The 15,249-nt window shown below is 31.8% G+C and overlaps 1 protein-coding gene across 1 annotated transcript in view; it reads left to right on the top strand.

The window, feature by feature from the left end:
• LOC150085389 (F-box only protein 42-like) overlaps positions 1 to 15,249 on the top strand; it is a 160,203-nt gene that overhangs the window by 82,742 nt on the left and 62,212 nt on the right. The window contains exon 5 of the mRNA XM_090373195.1: positions 2,075 to 2,171. Coding sequence (XP_090229321.1) covers positions 2,075 to 2,171 — 97 coding nt within the window. The remainder of the gene's footprint in view (positions 1 to 2,074; positions 2,172 to 15,249) is intronic.

The raw sequence follows: 15,249 nt of genomic DNA, 5'->3' as shown, positions 1-15,249 counted from the left end.
TCACTTACTAAATATTTATCAAAACATACATAAACAACAATAATAATAATAATAATAACGAAAGGAAAAAATTCAAATTTATATTTATTTTCTATCTGAAATCTAAAGGTTGGTACTTGCAAGAAATTTCTGTTGGTTACACTTTGTAATTCAAACGTATTGACAGCTGAATATTAAATTTTCAGACTGATATTTATTTCAAATAATTCTAATATGTTGAATTAACCACTAAATAACTTACTTTTAACTTAAACTAAAAATAAACAAATTATGAAAACTTTCCAAGCGGGACAAAACTTGAGAATAAATAATGACGACCTATTCTCTTTCTTTTATTTATTAAATTTTTCTTCAACACATACAGAAAAAATACATATGTTTGTATGTAAATAATTATAAACTTCTTTATTTCTTTCTACAAATTGACACATGATGGTGTTTCGATTCTGATAAAGTTTGTAGCCTTGGAGAAAAATTACTAGAAACTATCTTCATCACGGATTATAGATGCTCATCGGTCAGTAGGGTTCTTTTCTTAGACTTATTAATTTTCAACCGTGAAAAAAACTGTATACAAGCATATAGTGACAAAGACAAAGCCCCAACCTATTCATTCTATCTCTTTTTCCTTCAATAGCAGTCGTGCACATAAGCTCAGTCCATATCTCTATGTCTCTAAAACTATAAGCACAGTATTTACAAAAAATACATAATTGAAACGTATTCGCGGGCAGTGTAAAATTGCTTCGGGGCCCGGATGCGGGCCGCCAGTTTTGAGACCACTGTGTTAGACCACACTTATTTTGAAAACTGAACAGCTATTGGTACAGTGGGCTCAGGAACGCTCACAACTGTACATTTCAGTTGAAAAGGGTTTTCTGGTCTAATGAATCCTGGTTCCAGTTGTTTCTTGCTCAAAGACCTTTTGGCCTTTTGCCTTTTCAGATGCTACAGTAGCATATAGGAGGAACCTTGGAGACTACAATTAAAAGAAACACCTTGTTTCTTGCTCAAAGGACAAAGCATAGCAGCAACATGAATCAGTGGATCCATCATGTCAGGTGTCAACACCCAGGCTGGTGGTGGAAGTGTTTACATGATAGATTAAATTTTTCTGGTACCAGGGATCAACCTGATGAATCAATATTCAATACCAACAACATTTTTATTTCTGCAAGACAATAAAATTCCTTTCAGCATATAAAGTGCACTGTTGAACTATTTCTTGCCTTTATTCTCCCGTCCCCTGCCCCAAAAAGCTGAATTGTGTATAAAGTAAACATGCACCTTACCTTGGATATTTATCTTTTCTATGCCTGTTAGAAATTTAATATTAGTAACCTTATTTAATAAGAATTGTTTGTTCTTTTAATTTTGCATTTATTTCTATTTTTATTTTTTCCCCACCTTTATCAACACCCACAGTAGAAACCAACCTCATCCATCAGATCAGTTAGTAGTACTGGATAATTATTAGACTTTTATATAAATGAAGTCCTCAAGTAACCATAATTTTTGTTGTATATGTATGCTATTTATTTTTTACTTTATCTGGTGATTATTTATACATATAACTGAAAATTACAAAATTAACTGTATATTCAAAATTAACAACAAAACAAAAATCTTGCAATTGTTTCATTTGCTATTTTTGCTTTTTAGTATCATACATAGAAAAAAGCAACAGCTCAACCGTTATAACATTGATATGGCAGTTGTACTTCAATTTGGCATTAGTACTCTGTTCCCATTGGAAAACATTCCTATAGCTTTCCAAAACTTTTTTGCCAATATCAAATTTTCACTATAATATGGTCAGGCAGTCCATTATCAAACTGTGAAAATGAAAAGATTTTAAATCTCTTTGTGAGTAACTTTTATCATATGCAGTAAATCATTATATATGATAAATTATTACCAGCAATTAACAAAAAAAAAACAAACAAGACATTCTAATACTTTAAAAACTCTGGAAGTATGTTGAACAAAATATTTTTTCCAACAATGTTTACTCAAGGACAGTGTATAACCAGTCATACTTATTGATATTTTTTTATTAATTTTTATTATTTAGTTCCAGCGATGTCTGGGTTCTTGATCTCAGGACTTTGAAATGGAGAAAACAAATGACATCATCATCACAACCACTACCTCGGTATGGACATTCACAGGTATATATATATATATATATATAGGCAAATATATATACAGTATATATATATATATATATATATATAGGTAACCCTTGTATAACGCGGAGGTTATGTTCCAGCAATATCACACGGTATATGAGTTTCAGGTTTCATACAAAATGTAGAGTTATGTTCTGTAGTGTTTTTTTTAATTATAAAAACAATGACATTCAACAAAAACATATTTTATTCATTCAAGAATTCATGTAACTAACTATTTAACAAATACATAGCATAAAATTATAAAAATTAGGAATTATACATAAATTTCATTGCACATAATGTATAAATTTCAAAATTAAAGAATGGATATTTTAATCGTCATCACTGTCTTCAGAAAAAATATTTCGTAGATATTCTTTATTTACAAGTGGCCGGATGTCGTTATCATTTGAAATCTCTTCAACATCATTTGTATAATTCTCACTGGGTACTTCAGCTGGTTTTCTTATCAAAAAGTCGGTAATAAGACCTTGCTTACCACTATGCTGCAATTTTTTATTAAGTTCATAATATGGAGCTAAACAACTGTCCAATTGTCTTTTGAGTTTTTCCAAGCACTCTGTTGAGGGATCATTATCCATAAAATAACTTCCTAACTTTTGTGCCAAATTTAATCCTTCTGCTAATTTCTTTAGACTGAACTCTTTAACGGACTCAGCACAATCAGAATCTTCAGTAGAACTTTCCTCACCATTTGTATTTGGTTTGCTGTCCTCTATTAATTGAACCAGTTCCTCCTCATTTAATCTGTTTCTTCATTAATTAATTCACAAATTTCATTTTCAACCATATCGGAAAATCCCTTGCCACCGCAAATGTTTGCCAGGTTTGTTATACGACTTAGTTCAGCATCCACAGGGGGTACGAAATTTTGATTAAGGACGACACCAGGCTGTATTTTTTTCCAGCAACCTTTCACTGTAGAGGGTTTTAACTCCTTTACACATATAGAAATAATTTTTACACAATTAAATATTGAAAACTCTTTCCACACTTGAGGCAGTCATGTTTGGATTATATTCCATTTTTTCCAAAATTAATTCGAATGTTTGATGAATATAATGCACTTTAAATGTTGAAATTATCCATTGATCAATGAAAATATCCATTGAAATTATCAATTGACCAAGGGGTTGAATAAGTGACGTTGTATTAGACGGCAAATAAATTATTTTAATATTCGGATGGTTGAATTTTTTGAGTGTCCTGGCACGTTATCTAAAATTAGTACAATTTTAAAGTCTATATTCTTTTTCTTTGTGTATCTTTCTATATCAGGCACAAAACAGTTAAAAAAAAAAAAAAAAAAAACATTTTCAAATATGCTAGCTGTAAGCCATGCCTTTTTGTTGGCTCTCCAATAAACAGGGAGAGTGGACTTGTCAATCGCTTTCATAGCACGAAGATTTAAAGATCGGTTAATTAACATTGGTTTTGTTATGTAATCACCTGATGCATTATTACAAAACAGTAGAGTAATTCTGTCTTTAGAAACTTTGAATCCAGGAGCTGTTTTTTCATTTTTTGATATATAAGTGTGTTTTGGCATTTTTTTCCAGTTTAACCCAAATTCGTCTGCATTGAATACCTGGTCTGCATTATATCCACCTTCTTCAATGATTTTTAAAAGTTCTGGGAATTTTCAGGCAGCATCTACATCTGCTGATGCTGATTCTCCATGGAGCCGAAGATTATGCAAAGAAAATCGCTTTTTAAAATTTTCAAACCAGCCTTATTGGCACAAAATTCATGTTGAGAGCTTTCTTCTGAAAAATCTTGTTCAAGTTCTTTTAAATATTAATAAATGTTTAGGGATTTTTGTTTAATAAGGTTTCCACTCAAAGGCATTTTCTTGTGAGTGTAATCTTCAATCCAAACCATTAGAGATTTCTCCATTTTTTTCCATTAAAATATCACGTACACGAGCAACACTCTTTGCACTTATCGTTGACCCAGCAATAACACTATCTCTGATTTTCTGCTCATTTTGTTTGATTGTATGAATTGTTGATTCATTTAAATTCAAAGTCCTTACAGCAACAACTTGTTTTTCTCCATTTTTCAACCGATCCAAGATTTTAATTTTTTCTTCGAGAGAAATGAATTTTCTTTTCAATGTTGGTTTTTTTTTTCCCCTTCTTTTGCAGTTTTGGTGGCCATTACTATAAAAAATAAATTTTTTATTTGCCAATGGGTATTCCCCGAATAAATTCACTATTTATAGCTACTTGCGTAACAATTTAACTTTTTATAAGGTAAAAAATTCGCACTACACAAAAAATATATATGTATGTACTTGCGTGTTTTCCCCTTATAAATTCGGTTCTGGCAACTACATCTGTTATAACGAGCAGACACAAATTTAACGAACATAAAGTTTGATTTTTAAATCGTGTGGTAAAAGTGTGTGAAAAGAAGCGATACAACAATTTGTAGATCACGTTATATTGAAATCACGACCGTGTCATACAAGGGTAGCCACAATTTATAAACCGCATTGTATAGGTACCATGTTATACGAGGGTTACCTGTGTGTGTATTAATATATATATATATATATGTATATATATTCATAATGCATATGATTAATAATTTAAACTGAGATATATATATATATATATATATATATATAAAAACTTGCTACATATATTAGAAATTTTTTACAAAATGAAATTTTTAATAAAATCTTAAAATTATCTAAAAAAATTTAGCCAATTCTAATTAGATGTTAGTTTTTAACAAAAATTTAAATAAAATATTTTAAAACTAAACAGGTTTTGTAACTTAAAAAAGAAATATGTGTATTCCTAATAAAGAGATGTACATAAAGTTATCCATTTCACACATAGCTAAAAGGGAATGCTGAATGTGATTAATAGAATAAAAAAAATAGTAAGAATTCATTACATGGGATGGGAAATTTATTTATTTTTTTTTAAAATTTTTTCCTTCTGAAATATGTTACATCTTGTGGATTTTGATCTCAATCCAAATTTGAAGTCAGATATTGCATATAATCCAAGATAAATGCTTGTATTCCAAGAGGAATATAGGTTACACTTATAAAAATTTTTAATCTGAAATATTACAATAAATGGGATAAAAATAATGATATATTTTTCCCTATTTGCTTCTTCTTTTGTAATGAACAGGAACTTCTATGATCAGTGTCCACCAAGGTAGACCAGCATAAGATACTAAGTCTTCCTTAGTATCTTTTTGCAATATTGTAGCAATATCCTGATGAAAATGTGTATCATGTTAGTCACTAATGAGTCCAAGGTTATCATTTATCCTAAATGTTCTCTCTATAAATACTTTCACACTTCAAAGTTTGTACTTGTGCATGTGGCTCCTCAGATATTCCTTATCAGAGACTTCCTAATCTGAAATCACCTGTTTTTGATTCACTCTGGCATAAATTCTCTTTCTCATTTTATCAGATTCATGTGTTGCTTCTATATTCTCCTAACTCTATAAATCACCCAACCTCTTGACTTTCTATCTTCGAAAAACTCTACTTCAATCTAATTTTCCTCTCAGTGGAGTAACTTTTCTTGGTAATTTTAATGTTCACAAGGCCAGATGGCTTCCGTTTTCTAGTTACGTGGACTCAGCTGATGAAGACATTGAAGATGCAAAGACCTCTCTAGCCAAGTGGTCTCAAGTGCAGGATACAAAAGTGCATGTTCTTTGAGTTGACTGTGGTTGAAGCCAGCATAACTGCTAAATATGGTATAATATTTTTATATTCTCTCTATCTTGTGAACTCCTCTTACCTCATCCTTGAAGTATAAAGAGAAAATTTATTTTATTTTATTTTTTATTTATTTATTTTTTTTTTTTTTGAAATTACCAATGACCTTGCATAACTTGTTCATTTACCAACCAGAATACCACATAATCCTAAACACCCACCAGTCTTAATCTCTTCCTCATTCAATAAACTTCAAGATACACATAGTTAATATTAGTGGTCCTCTGGGTATCTGTGATTATAATTTGGTAATGGTCTCAAGCTTCTTCTCTTTCACATGCATGACTATTCTTAGTCTCATGTCATTTATCATTACAAGAATCTGAAATGGGAATGATCTGTGATTTCTGTTACTTGTTTCCAAACAAGAAAAGCTTGTTTGGATTACTGTTTTAATATTCTGAAATTATTCCTGTAGTGAAGAAATCTTTTATTCCTAATTCCACACTAAAATCTTTTCCTTTATCTGAATCTCAGTTTTCCAGTAACATGCTAAGGCTGTTCAAGATGAGATTGTAGCAATTGGCTTGTTTCCAGATCTCCAGCTTTATGACAGACCATGAAGCTGGAGATTTGGACACAAGCCATTTCACTAAATCTGGCAGCTGTAAAAAAAATTATTAACCAATCCAAATTTGATTTTGAAACAGAGTGAAAAACTTGTTTCTTGTCCAATTGATAATTGAGCCTTCTGGTATGTGATCGCAACTTATCTGTATCTATATTTTGACATATTTACACATTATGGTTCAATTGCACCTTCGGCTAAAGGTAAAGCTGATTTATTACCATCTTCCAATTCTTCTAATGCTTTTCTTCCATTTCTTGTATTGTTGATCTTCGTAAATTACTGCCTACCACAGCAAATACATTTGCTCAGTGTCTCTCGTGGTCTTCCAGCAGAGGGATATTAGAAGGGTTCTTAACAATCGTGATGGCAATAAAGCTCCAGGTCCTGATATTATTTCTCCACTTGTTTTCAAAACCAGTATTCCTGAGCTTGCTCCTGTTTTGTATTGTCTTTTTACACTTTCATATTCAGCTGATGTTCCCCCTTTTGGGTGGAAATTTGCTTATATCCAGCCAGTTCCTGAATATGGTGACCTTTCCCTCCCTTCCAGTTATTGTACCATTGCACTTACTTCTACTATTTCCAGAGTAATGGGAAAGTAGTTTGAGTTTCTGGTTGATGGATAATTATCAACCATCAACTCTTAAATTGGTCTCTTTCACTGACTGGAAATCCTATCTATAGTGGAATGTAATGATAGCACATTACATTCCACTCTCCATTTGGAGAAACATTGCCCTCTAGAAGCAGGTTTAGGTTCTCCAATGGAGTGGAGAAAACTTAACTTCAGTCCTTCTAAAACTCAGTCTCTTCTTATTTCTTGCAAAAAAGGTCTGCTGCCAACATGCTCATCTTTGATGCACATATTTCTAGTCAAGGTCACATCTCTCTATTGGAGATTATCCTGACTTCTAATCTTTCTTAGCATAAGAACATCAGAAATATTGCTTCTTCTGCATCAAAAAAACTGGGTTTCTCCTTTTCTCTTGACATAACTATTCTTTTGAACAGCTATTGACTCTCTACAAATCTCAAATTCACTCTACCTTGAAATATTGTTTCCGTATCTGTGGCGGTGTCCCCTCTCTGATGCTCCTAGATGCTATTCAAATGAAGAAAGTTAGGTTAATTAATGACCTGTCTCATACAAAATCTCTCCACTCTTTGCCTCTTACACATTCAGTTTCTACTGCATGCCTTTTTTATAAATGCATCTTTTGGCACCATTCATCTAAATTGGCATTTGTAATTCCACCAGTCTCTGCCTAGCCAATCTGAACATGTACTGTACTAGTAAACATTGTCACTGTCTAACCCCAAACTCACAGAACTGACTTTCTCTATTTCATTGCTAATGCTCCTAAAAACCAAATAACAAACAAACAAACTAACAAACAACAACTCTATTTCATTTATCTTTTCTACTTATTTCTTTGGATTAACTTTCCTTTGTATGTATTTCCTGAAAATTAAATCTACAGAATTTAAGTCTAATGCCAACAAGTCAATCCCTGTACATTTCTAAGTTAAGTGGTATGGGATCTAATACCTTTTTTGTGTTTGGGGCGCGCGCGCGCACACACACACACACACACACACACACACACACACACACACACACACACACACACACACACACACACACACACACACACACACACACACACACACACACACACATGTTGTATAAATATATTGAATTGAATATACATAAATGGATGTGACAGTTATACAAAGTGCCAGCAACTAGCAGGGTGAGGAAAGTAGAAAAAGAAGTGTAGTACATTTATGAAAGGTGAAAGAATGTTAAAATCTTAGAGGTTATGATAAATTAAGAAAAATTGTGGACTGAATTACCAAGCCAATATAAAGTGGGGAAACTGTAAAGGAAAATTAGTACATCAAAATAATAATATAATGCAAATAAGATGGAAATGAAAATGTTATAACTGTCATCAGATATGGGGGGGGGAACATATTTAGAAAATGGTCAAATATAGGTAATGCAAATATGCATGATCTAATGTCAGCAGAAATAATTATTGATACATGATCAGGTATTTCATCAGGGGACTACACCTGACCATGTATCAGCAATTAATTAATTTAATTCCCTCTGCTGTAAGGCCACGAGAGACACTGAGCAAATGTATTTGCTGTGGTAGGTTGATTTTTGATCTTTGTGATTTACGAAGATCAACAATTAATTAAATATGTGAATCAAAGATGAGCATGTTGGCAGCAGACCTTTTTTTGCATGAAATAAGACAAGACTGGGTTTTAGAAGGACTGAAGTTAAGTTTTCTCCACTCCATTGGAGAACTTAAACCTGTTTCTAGAGGAGCAATGTTTCTCCAAATGGAGAGTGGAATGTGATGTACTATCATCAGCAAAAGTATGGATAGGATTTCCAGTCAGTGAAAGAGGTTCATTCATATACAAGAATTAATTAATTAACAAATTATTCAATAAAATTTTATTTAGCAAAAGTTCTCTTAACACCAAACACTGTATTTACAAATTATTTAATCTTAATCATATCATGCTAGCTAAAAAATGCAGTCACTCACGTGGTAACAAAAAACAATCCACACAAAAATATAAAGTTTGATTTTAATAACTTACTCAGTTCTTGGGACCATACTAATTTAATTTACCCATAATAAACCAATTCCTTCTTAACATCAAAAAATCTATCCTTAAAGCTTTAGTTTCATTCTGTCAAAAATTCAAGTTCAACAGTATCCAACTAAAACACTATACAAGACATTGGTCTGTATAGAATTGACAATCATACTACCTACTGCATTGACTTTTGCAATATTAAATTTACACAAAAATTATTCGACAATATATCTTGGTCCTCACTACTCAATAAGCATAATAACCTGTTGCCAGCAAACAGCCAATACAATTTTAATATACATCATGCTTACAACTAGGATCCTTCATTAGGCTTAAAAATTTGTAACTATAAACAACTAGCTACTAACATGGAAAATATTCTACCTACTGATCTCCCATGCCATTGCAACAATCCTATTTATGCCCCTTACATTGATCAACATCGTGAGCATATTATTACAGGCAATCCTAATGTCATTAAGAACCATGACCTGAAAACTTCTATGAGCAAAGGTTTTAAATACAGACCTATAAATAAAGCTAATAACCTTAACATTATCAACAGAATATTATATTTAAGCCTAATACATTTTGCTAACAAACTTGCTTCAAAATACAATATTCCTCATGAGGCATACCAAAATTGGGTTACCATCATCTATCATGACATAGTAAAAGCTATATCTAATGCCTACAAATTGTAAAATAATTTTTACACACCCTATTACAACCTCAAAAAACATATAATAGAATTACAAGACAATTTTATCATCACCCCGGTAGATAAAACTCCCAACAACTTTGCCATATTTTGTAAACAATTTTACTGTACTCAACTCAAAAATGAAATAGAAAATATTCCACCTTCACTACCTGCCATCTTAATCCTTCAACCATAGTCAAAAAGCTAATTGCTTTACATAAGAAAACTACATAATAAACTATAGAACCCAACCCTACCATTTCTCTACATGATCGCAAAATTCCACAAAAAACCCGTAAGTTTCAGATTTATTACTAACTCCAAAAACAGTGGATGCTACCTCCCAGCCAAACAATTTTCAAATTACTAAAAACTATTTTTAATAATCTCACATCTACTTGGGTAATTAATAATAACCTAACTGTCATCAATATCCTTAAATCTAATATTACCATAACTAACATAGAAACATTTAACTTTACCAACCTTTTTACCTCCATACCACATAATTTACTTACATTTGTGCTAAAACAGCTTTATCACAGATACAAAGATAAATTAAATATAAATGAAAACACATGGAATAATTATGTAAACTATGTCTACACAATAATTATATCTTTGATGGCAAACCTACCTATAAACAAACTATTGGTGTTCCTATGGGTTCCCAAATATCCAGCATAGTCACCAACCTATTCTTGCATTATTATGAAGAATTGTACATCATAAATAATTCTAATCATAACTTGTTAGCTTTCAGATATGTAGATGACATCCTAGTCTTAAATACCAATTTTGAACCTATAGCCAAAGCTATTTACCCTAGTGAACTTAAGCTTAATAAAGAAAACTCCACCAATCACATAGCCAACTTCCTTGACCTCAATATTGCTATTAACAATACACTATTAACAATACCGCCACATAGTATTGACATAAATGATAAAAGAAACTAATTTAACTTTGATCTCATCTATCTTACCAACTGGTGTTCCAATATTTCCATCAAAATACATAAAAATACATAAAATACATATGCACCCAAATCACAAGACTGGCTAACATATGCAGTAACCAACTACTGTTCAGCAAAGCTCTACAACTCCTTTATAATAAGCTTGTCAACAATAATATCCCGATTTACTTTATAAAATACTGTTTTAATATTGTCTCCCATTTTATCAGTAACAAATTCAATTACAATTTACTATATAATGGTCAGTTCTAAACGTATTGGTATAGTTGTAAATTAAGGCTCCTCCGTAGCCAGGTGGGAAGGAGCAGCAGTGTGTAGCACACGCTTCTTGATTAGACTGGGGTTCGATCCCGTCACCACCAAATACGGAGGATGCGGAAAGGTCAAGGGAATGACCACTGCATATTCCCGGAGCAATATGGCCTTAGTTGCTAATGCTCCTAAAAACCAAATAACAAACAAATAACAAACAATTGTAAATTATCTGGTGCAATTCCACTGCTTGGTAAGTAATAGCTACATATGATTTCCAATACAACTATTTTTTTTCGAATTGATAACCTTGTCTCTTTACTCACTAAGTTTCTACTGTTATATTTTGAATTTTCTAGTACATCCATTGGATTACTTTTAATTAACTTCCCATTATTTATATTTAACCACCCATATTGAGTCTTTACTGACTTTACTAATTTGTTTTAGGCTAAGGTTTATATTATATGTAGAATTTACCTTTCGTGGGTCTTGAATTTTACAAGCTTATGTTAACATACTATACCTTTTGAATATCCATTTCTAGATTTTTCCACTAAAATCACATAGTAGCCTTCAGATTTTAGTGACTTTGGTCTATACCACTTAACCTTGTATATATCACTTTATACAATCTCCTTACTATAAAGACATCCAAAATATTTGGTTCCTTGGAATTACTTCTTATTCTTCCATCTGAAGTAAAGACTTTCATGTCCATGGATTGGATTCTTAACTACACTACCAATGGATTTGTCAAATAGTTCTTTTTCCTGGGATACATCTACTATTCTTTCCACAGTGAATTTTTACCTGTGGATGTTTCTGATTTGTTATTCCTGGAATTATTTCCTGGTCATTCATGTTATAGTTGATTCCTTGGAATTACTTATTTTACATGGACTTTGCTACACCTTTGGATCTTTAGTCACCACGTTACTTTCATTCCTGAAAGTATACCTATTCATAATTGGATTCTTAATCACACTACCATTGGTTATAATGTCAACTAATTCTTTTTCTTGGTCTCATTCACCTTCTTTCCACAGAATATGTCATTATTCTGTGGAAAGAAGGTGAATTAGTCACCAGGTGCACACCGGAAGCATCAGGTGTGAAATAGTTAATTTACACCTGATGCTTCCTGTGGTTTCTTCTAGTTTTAAATGTTTCCACAGAATTACTACATATTCTGGTCTTCCATGACCAGAATTTATATTACTTCAAAACTGAATTCTTAACTACTACCATTGGATATAATGTCTACTGATTCTTTTTCCTTGGTTGCACTTACTTATATTTCCACAGAAAATACACACCTAATATTACCTGTGGATGTGTATATTTTATATACCCTGAATTATTATCTTCTATACTTTAATTGTTTTCTTGGAATCATTTCATATTCGTGGGCCTATTGCATGTTCTTTTAATATTGGATCCTTTACTACACCATTTTAGGATCTCAAGCCACCACGTTACTTTTCCACAGACTTAAACCAGTTATATTTCCTTGGATGTACCTGCATGCAAATTTGAATAGATTATTAATTTATTTATATCTTAAAATATTTACGATTCTTATTTACTTTCTCTGATACGTTTAATATTCAGCTTATTATAACATAAGCCCTATCTTTTGGTCTACGTGTATATGATTTTTGACACAACCTTAATGGTAATGTTTAATTGTGTATGACTTTATTATATTTAAAGCTGTACTATTCCAATCGCATCTCTCACTTTTTCCAATGCTTATTATAAATTATCTCCATGCACTTGTATTCTAAATATGACTATAGAGGTCACTACGTTCCCGTTTTTTTGAATTTCCACGCTGCTTACTATTAAGTCCGCTTCGCTGCTATAAATTGCTCTATCATGTAAATATATTGTTTACTTGGTTGAAACTTGCTTGCATTCAACTACTCTACTGAATTGATGCACTTCATCTCCTGCCTTTTTCCTGCCAGACTGGTTTTCACTTCGCATGACTTGTAATATTCCAGGTATCGTACATGTTTACTTTCTTATTTTGCTTTCAGTTTCATTTTAGATTCGTTTTATCGGCATGTTCGACACACATATTTCTATACAAGCTTTTGGTATTGGCTTCCTTTTATACTAATGCTTACAAATGCCAAAGCCCTTACTATAAGGTTGAGCCTCACAACCCCAGCAAACTTTGTGTCTTTTAATTGCTTTTTCTATGCTTTTATCTTTCTGCTGTCTATTTCTAATTTCTTCCCATTTGTTGAACTATTAGTGCAATACGAGGGTGAAACAAACTTTCCTACTTCTTTCGCTATTTTTCTTCTTTATTTATGTAAAATACTCCTTTTTCCCTTCCCCTTCCTCAATTTAATACCTCATCCTTACACCATTTGCTTGTTCTAAATTGATTTCTTATCTACACAAAATTAAATCCTACAATAAATTCTACAAATTTGTTTTAACATTTTTCGATTTTAACTAAATTATTTATACCTCAATAAATTACACTGCATTCGGGACTACCTTGTCCATACTGTATTAGAAAGTGCTAATTTCTTTATCCTGACTTGTTTTGACCATTCACTTTTCTTCTACTACTATGGACAAGTATAGAAACGCAGTTCCTGATACATGGTCAGGTGTAGTCCCCTGATGAAATACATGATCGTGTATCAATAATTATTTCTGCTGACATACAGCTATATTTGACATATTTTCTAAATATGTTCCCCCCATATCTGATGGGGGGGGAACATATCTATAACATTTTTATTTTAATTTTTATTTTCATTTTATTTGCATTATATTATTATTTTGATGTACTAATTTTCCTTTACAGGTCTCCCACTTTATATTGGCTTGGTACTTCAGCCCATAATTTTTCTTAATTTATCATAACCTCTAGGATTTTAACATTCTTTCACCTTTCATAAATCTACTACACTTCTTTTTCTACTTTCCTCACCCTGCTAGTTGCTGGCGTTTTGTATAACTGTGACATCCATTTATGCATATTTAATTCATATTAATACAACTTATATTTACTCATGCATCCGTTAATGCTGCTTTGCACTTTTAGGTGCATCTGGCATTCCTATTTATTAATTTTGCTTCACTGAAACCATTTCATCAGCTGTATACCTTTTTCATACGTAACTCTTAAAACATTACCTTTATAGAGTTATATCGAATACCCATTTATTTATATATATATATATATATATATATATATATAGTGTTTCTTACTGAAGACTATAAAAATGATATTTGGTAAAGTTTATTGTATTAGGTACCTGTCAGTTGTGCAACATTAATACTATTGCACATAGGGCAATTAGGCATTATACGTGCATGAAATTATATTAGTCAATTTTATTTAATGGTATCTATCTGTAGGGAATTAGGTGTATAAGGACAAGTTAACAAAAGTAAACTAGCTTTAGCCTGGAACGCCTATATAAAGTTATATTAATGAAAATGATGATGAACACAAAAAAATAACAATAAAAATGATAATAAACAATGAAATTATAAATATGATAATAAACAATGAAAATTGTAAATAACATTCTCTCACTTGGTATCGGTCTGTTAATTCTTCGGGGGCTTTGAGCAGACCGATAGCCAGACTAAAAGAATGTCTCGTACATACCCGTTTCTGTTGTCCCCATTCCAGTTTTGCCTGATTTTAATTTTTAAATTTTAGGTGATTGTATTGAAATTAATAGAAATTAAATGGGAAGTGCTAATAAATGAGAAACGATAATGTGCTTAATTTAAATTTTGTAAAATTTGTGTTAAATTTAAATTTTGTAAAAGTAGTGTCAGAATCAGCAAACTGGGATAGGCAACACAAAGTCCAATGGGTATGTATCAGATTAAATGAGAATAGGTTCTTACTTCCTTCTTGTTCTGTGGTGGTCAGACTGAAAAGGGATAAATTCCGGCCTTCTGGTTGTTTTATATGTTGATTAAATGATACTGCGCAGCCGCGCTTTTCATTGACTATGGCGTGATGGTGAAATTTCTGTAGGCAATATGTCCTATGTCAATGCAAATGTTCTGATAGCCTTGAGAGGATTTATATTTGAGTTAGTGAGGGTGGGTTGCGTCTGATGTCGGAAGGAACCTATATAAATGAAATGATGTGTTTATACCAGTACAATAAGTGTT

This window comes from Mastigoproctus giganteus, chromosome 5 (genome assembly GCF_048544385.1).
Source record: "Mastigoproctus giganteus isolate SK-2022 chromosome 5, ASM4854438v1, whole genome shotgun sequence".
Lineage (NCBI taxonomy): Eukaryota > Metazoa > Arthropoda > Arachnida > Uropygi > Thelyphonidae > Mastigoproctus > Mastigoproctus giganteus.
Note: the sequence above shows the minus strand (reverse complement) of the source record. Positions and strands in the feature narration are given on the sequence as shown.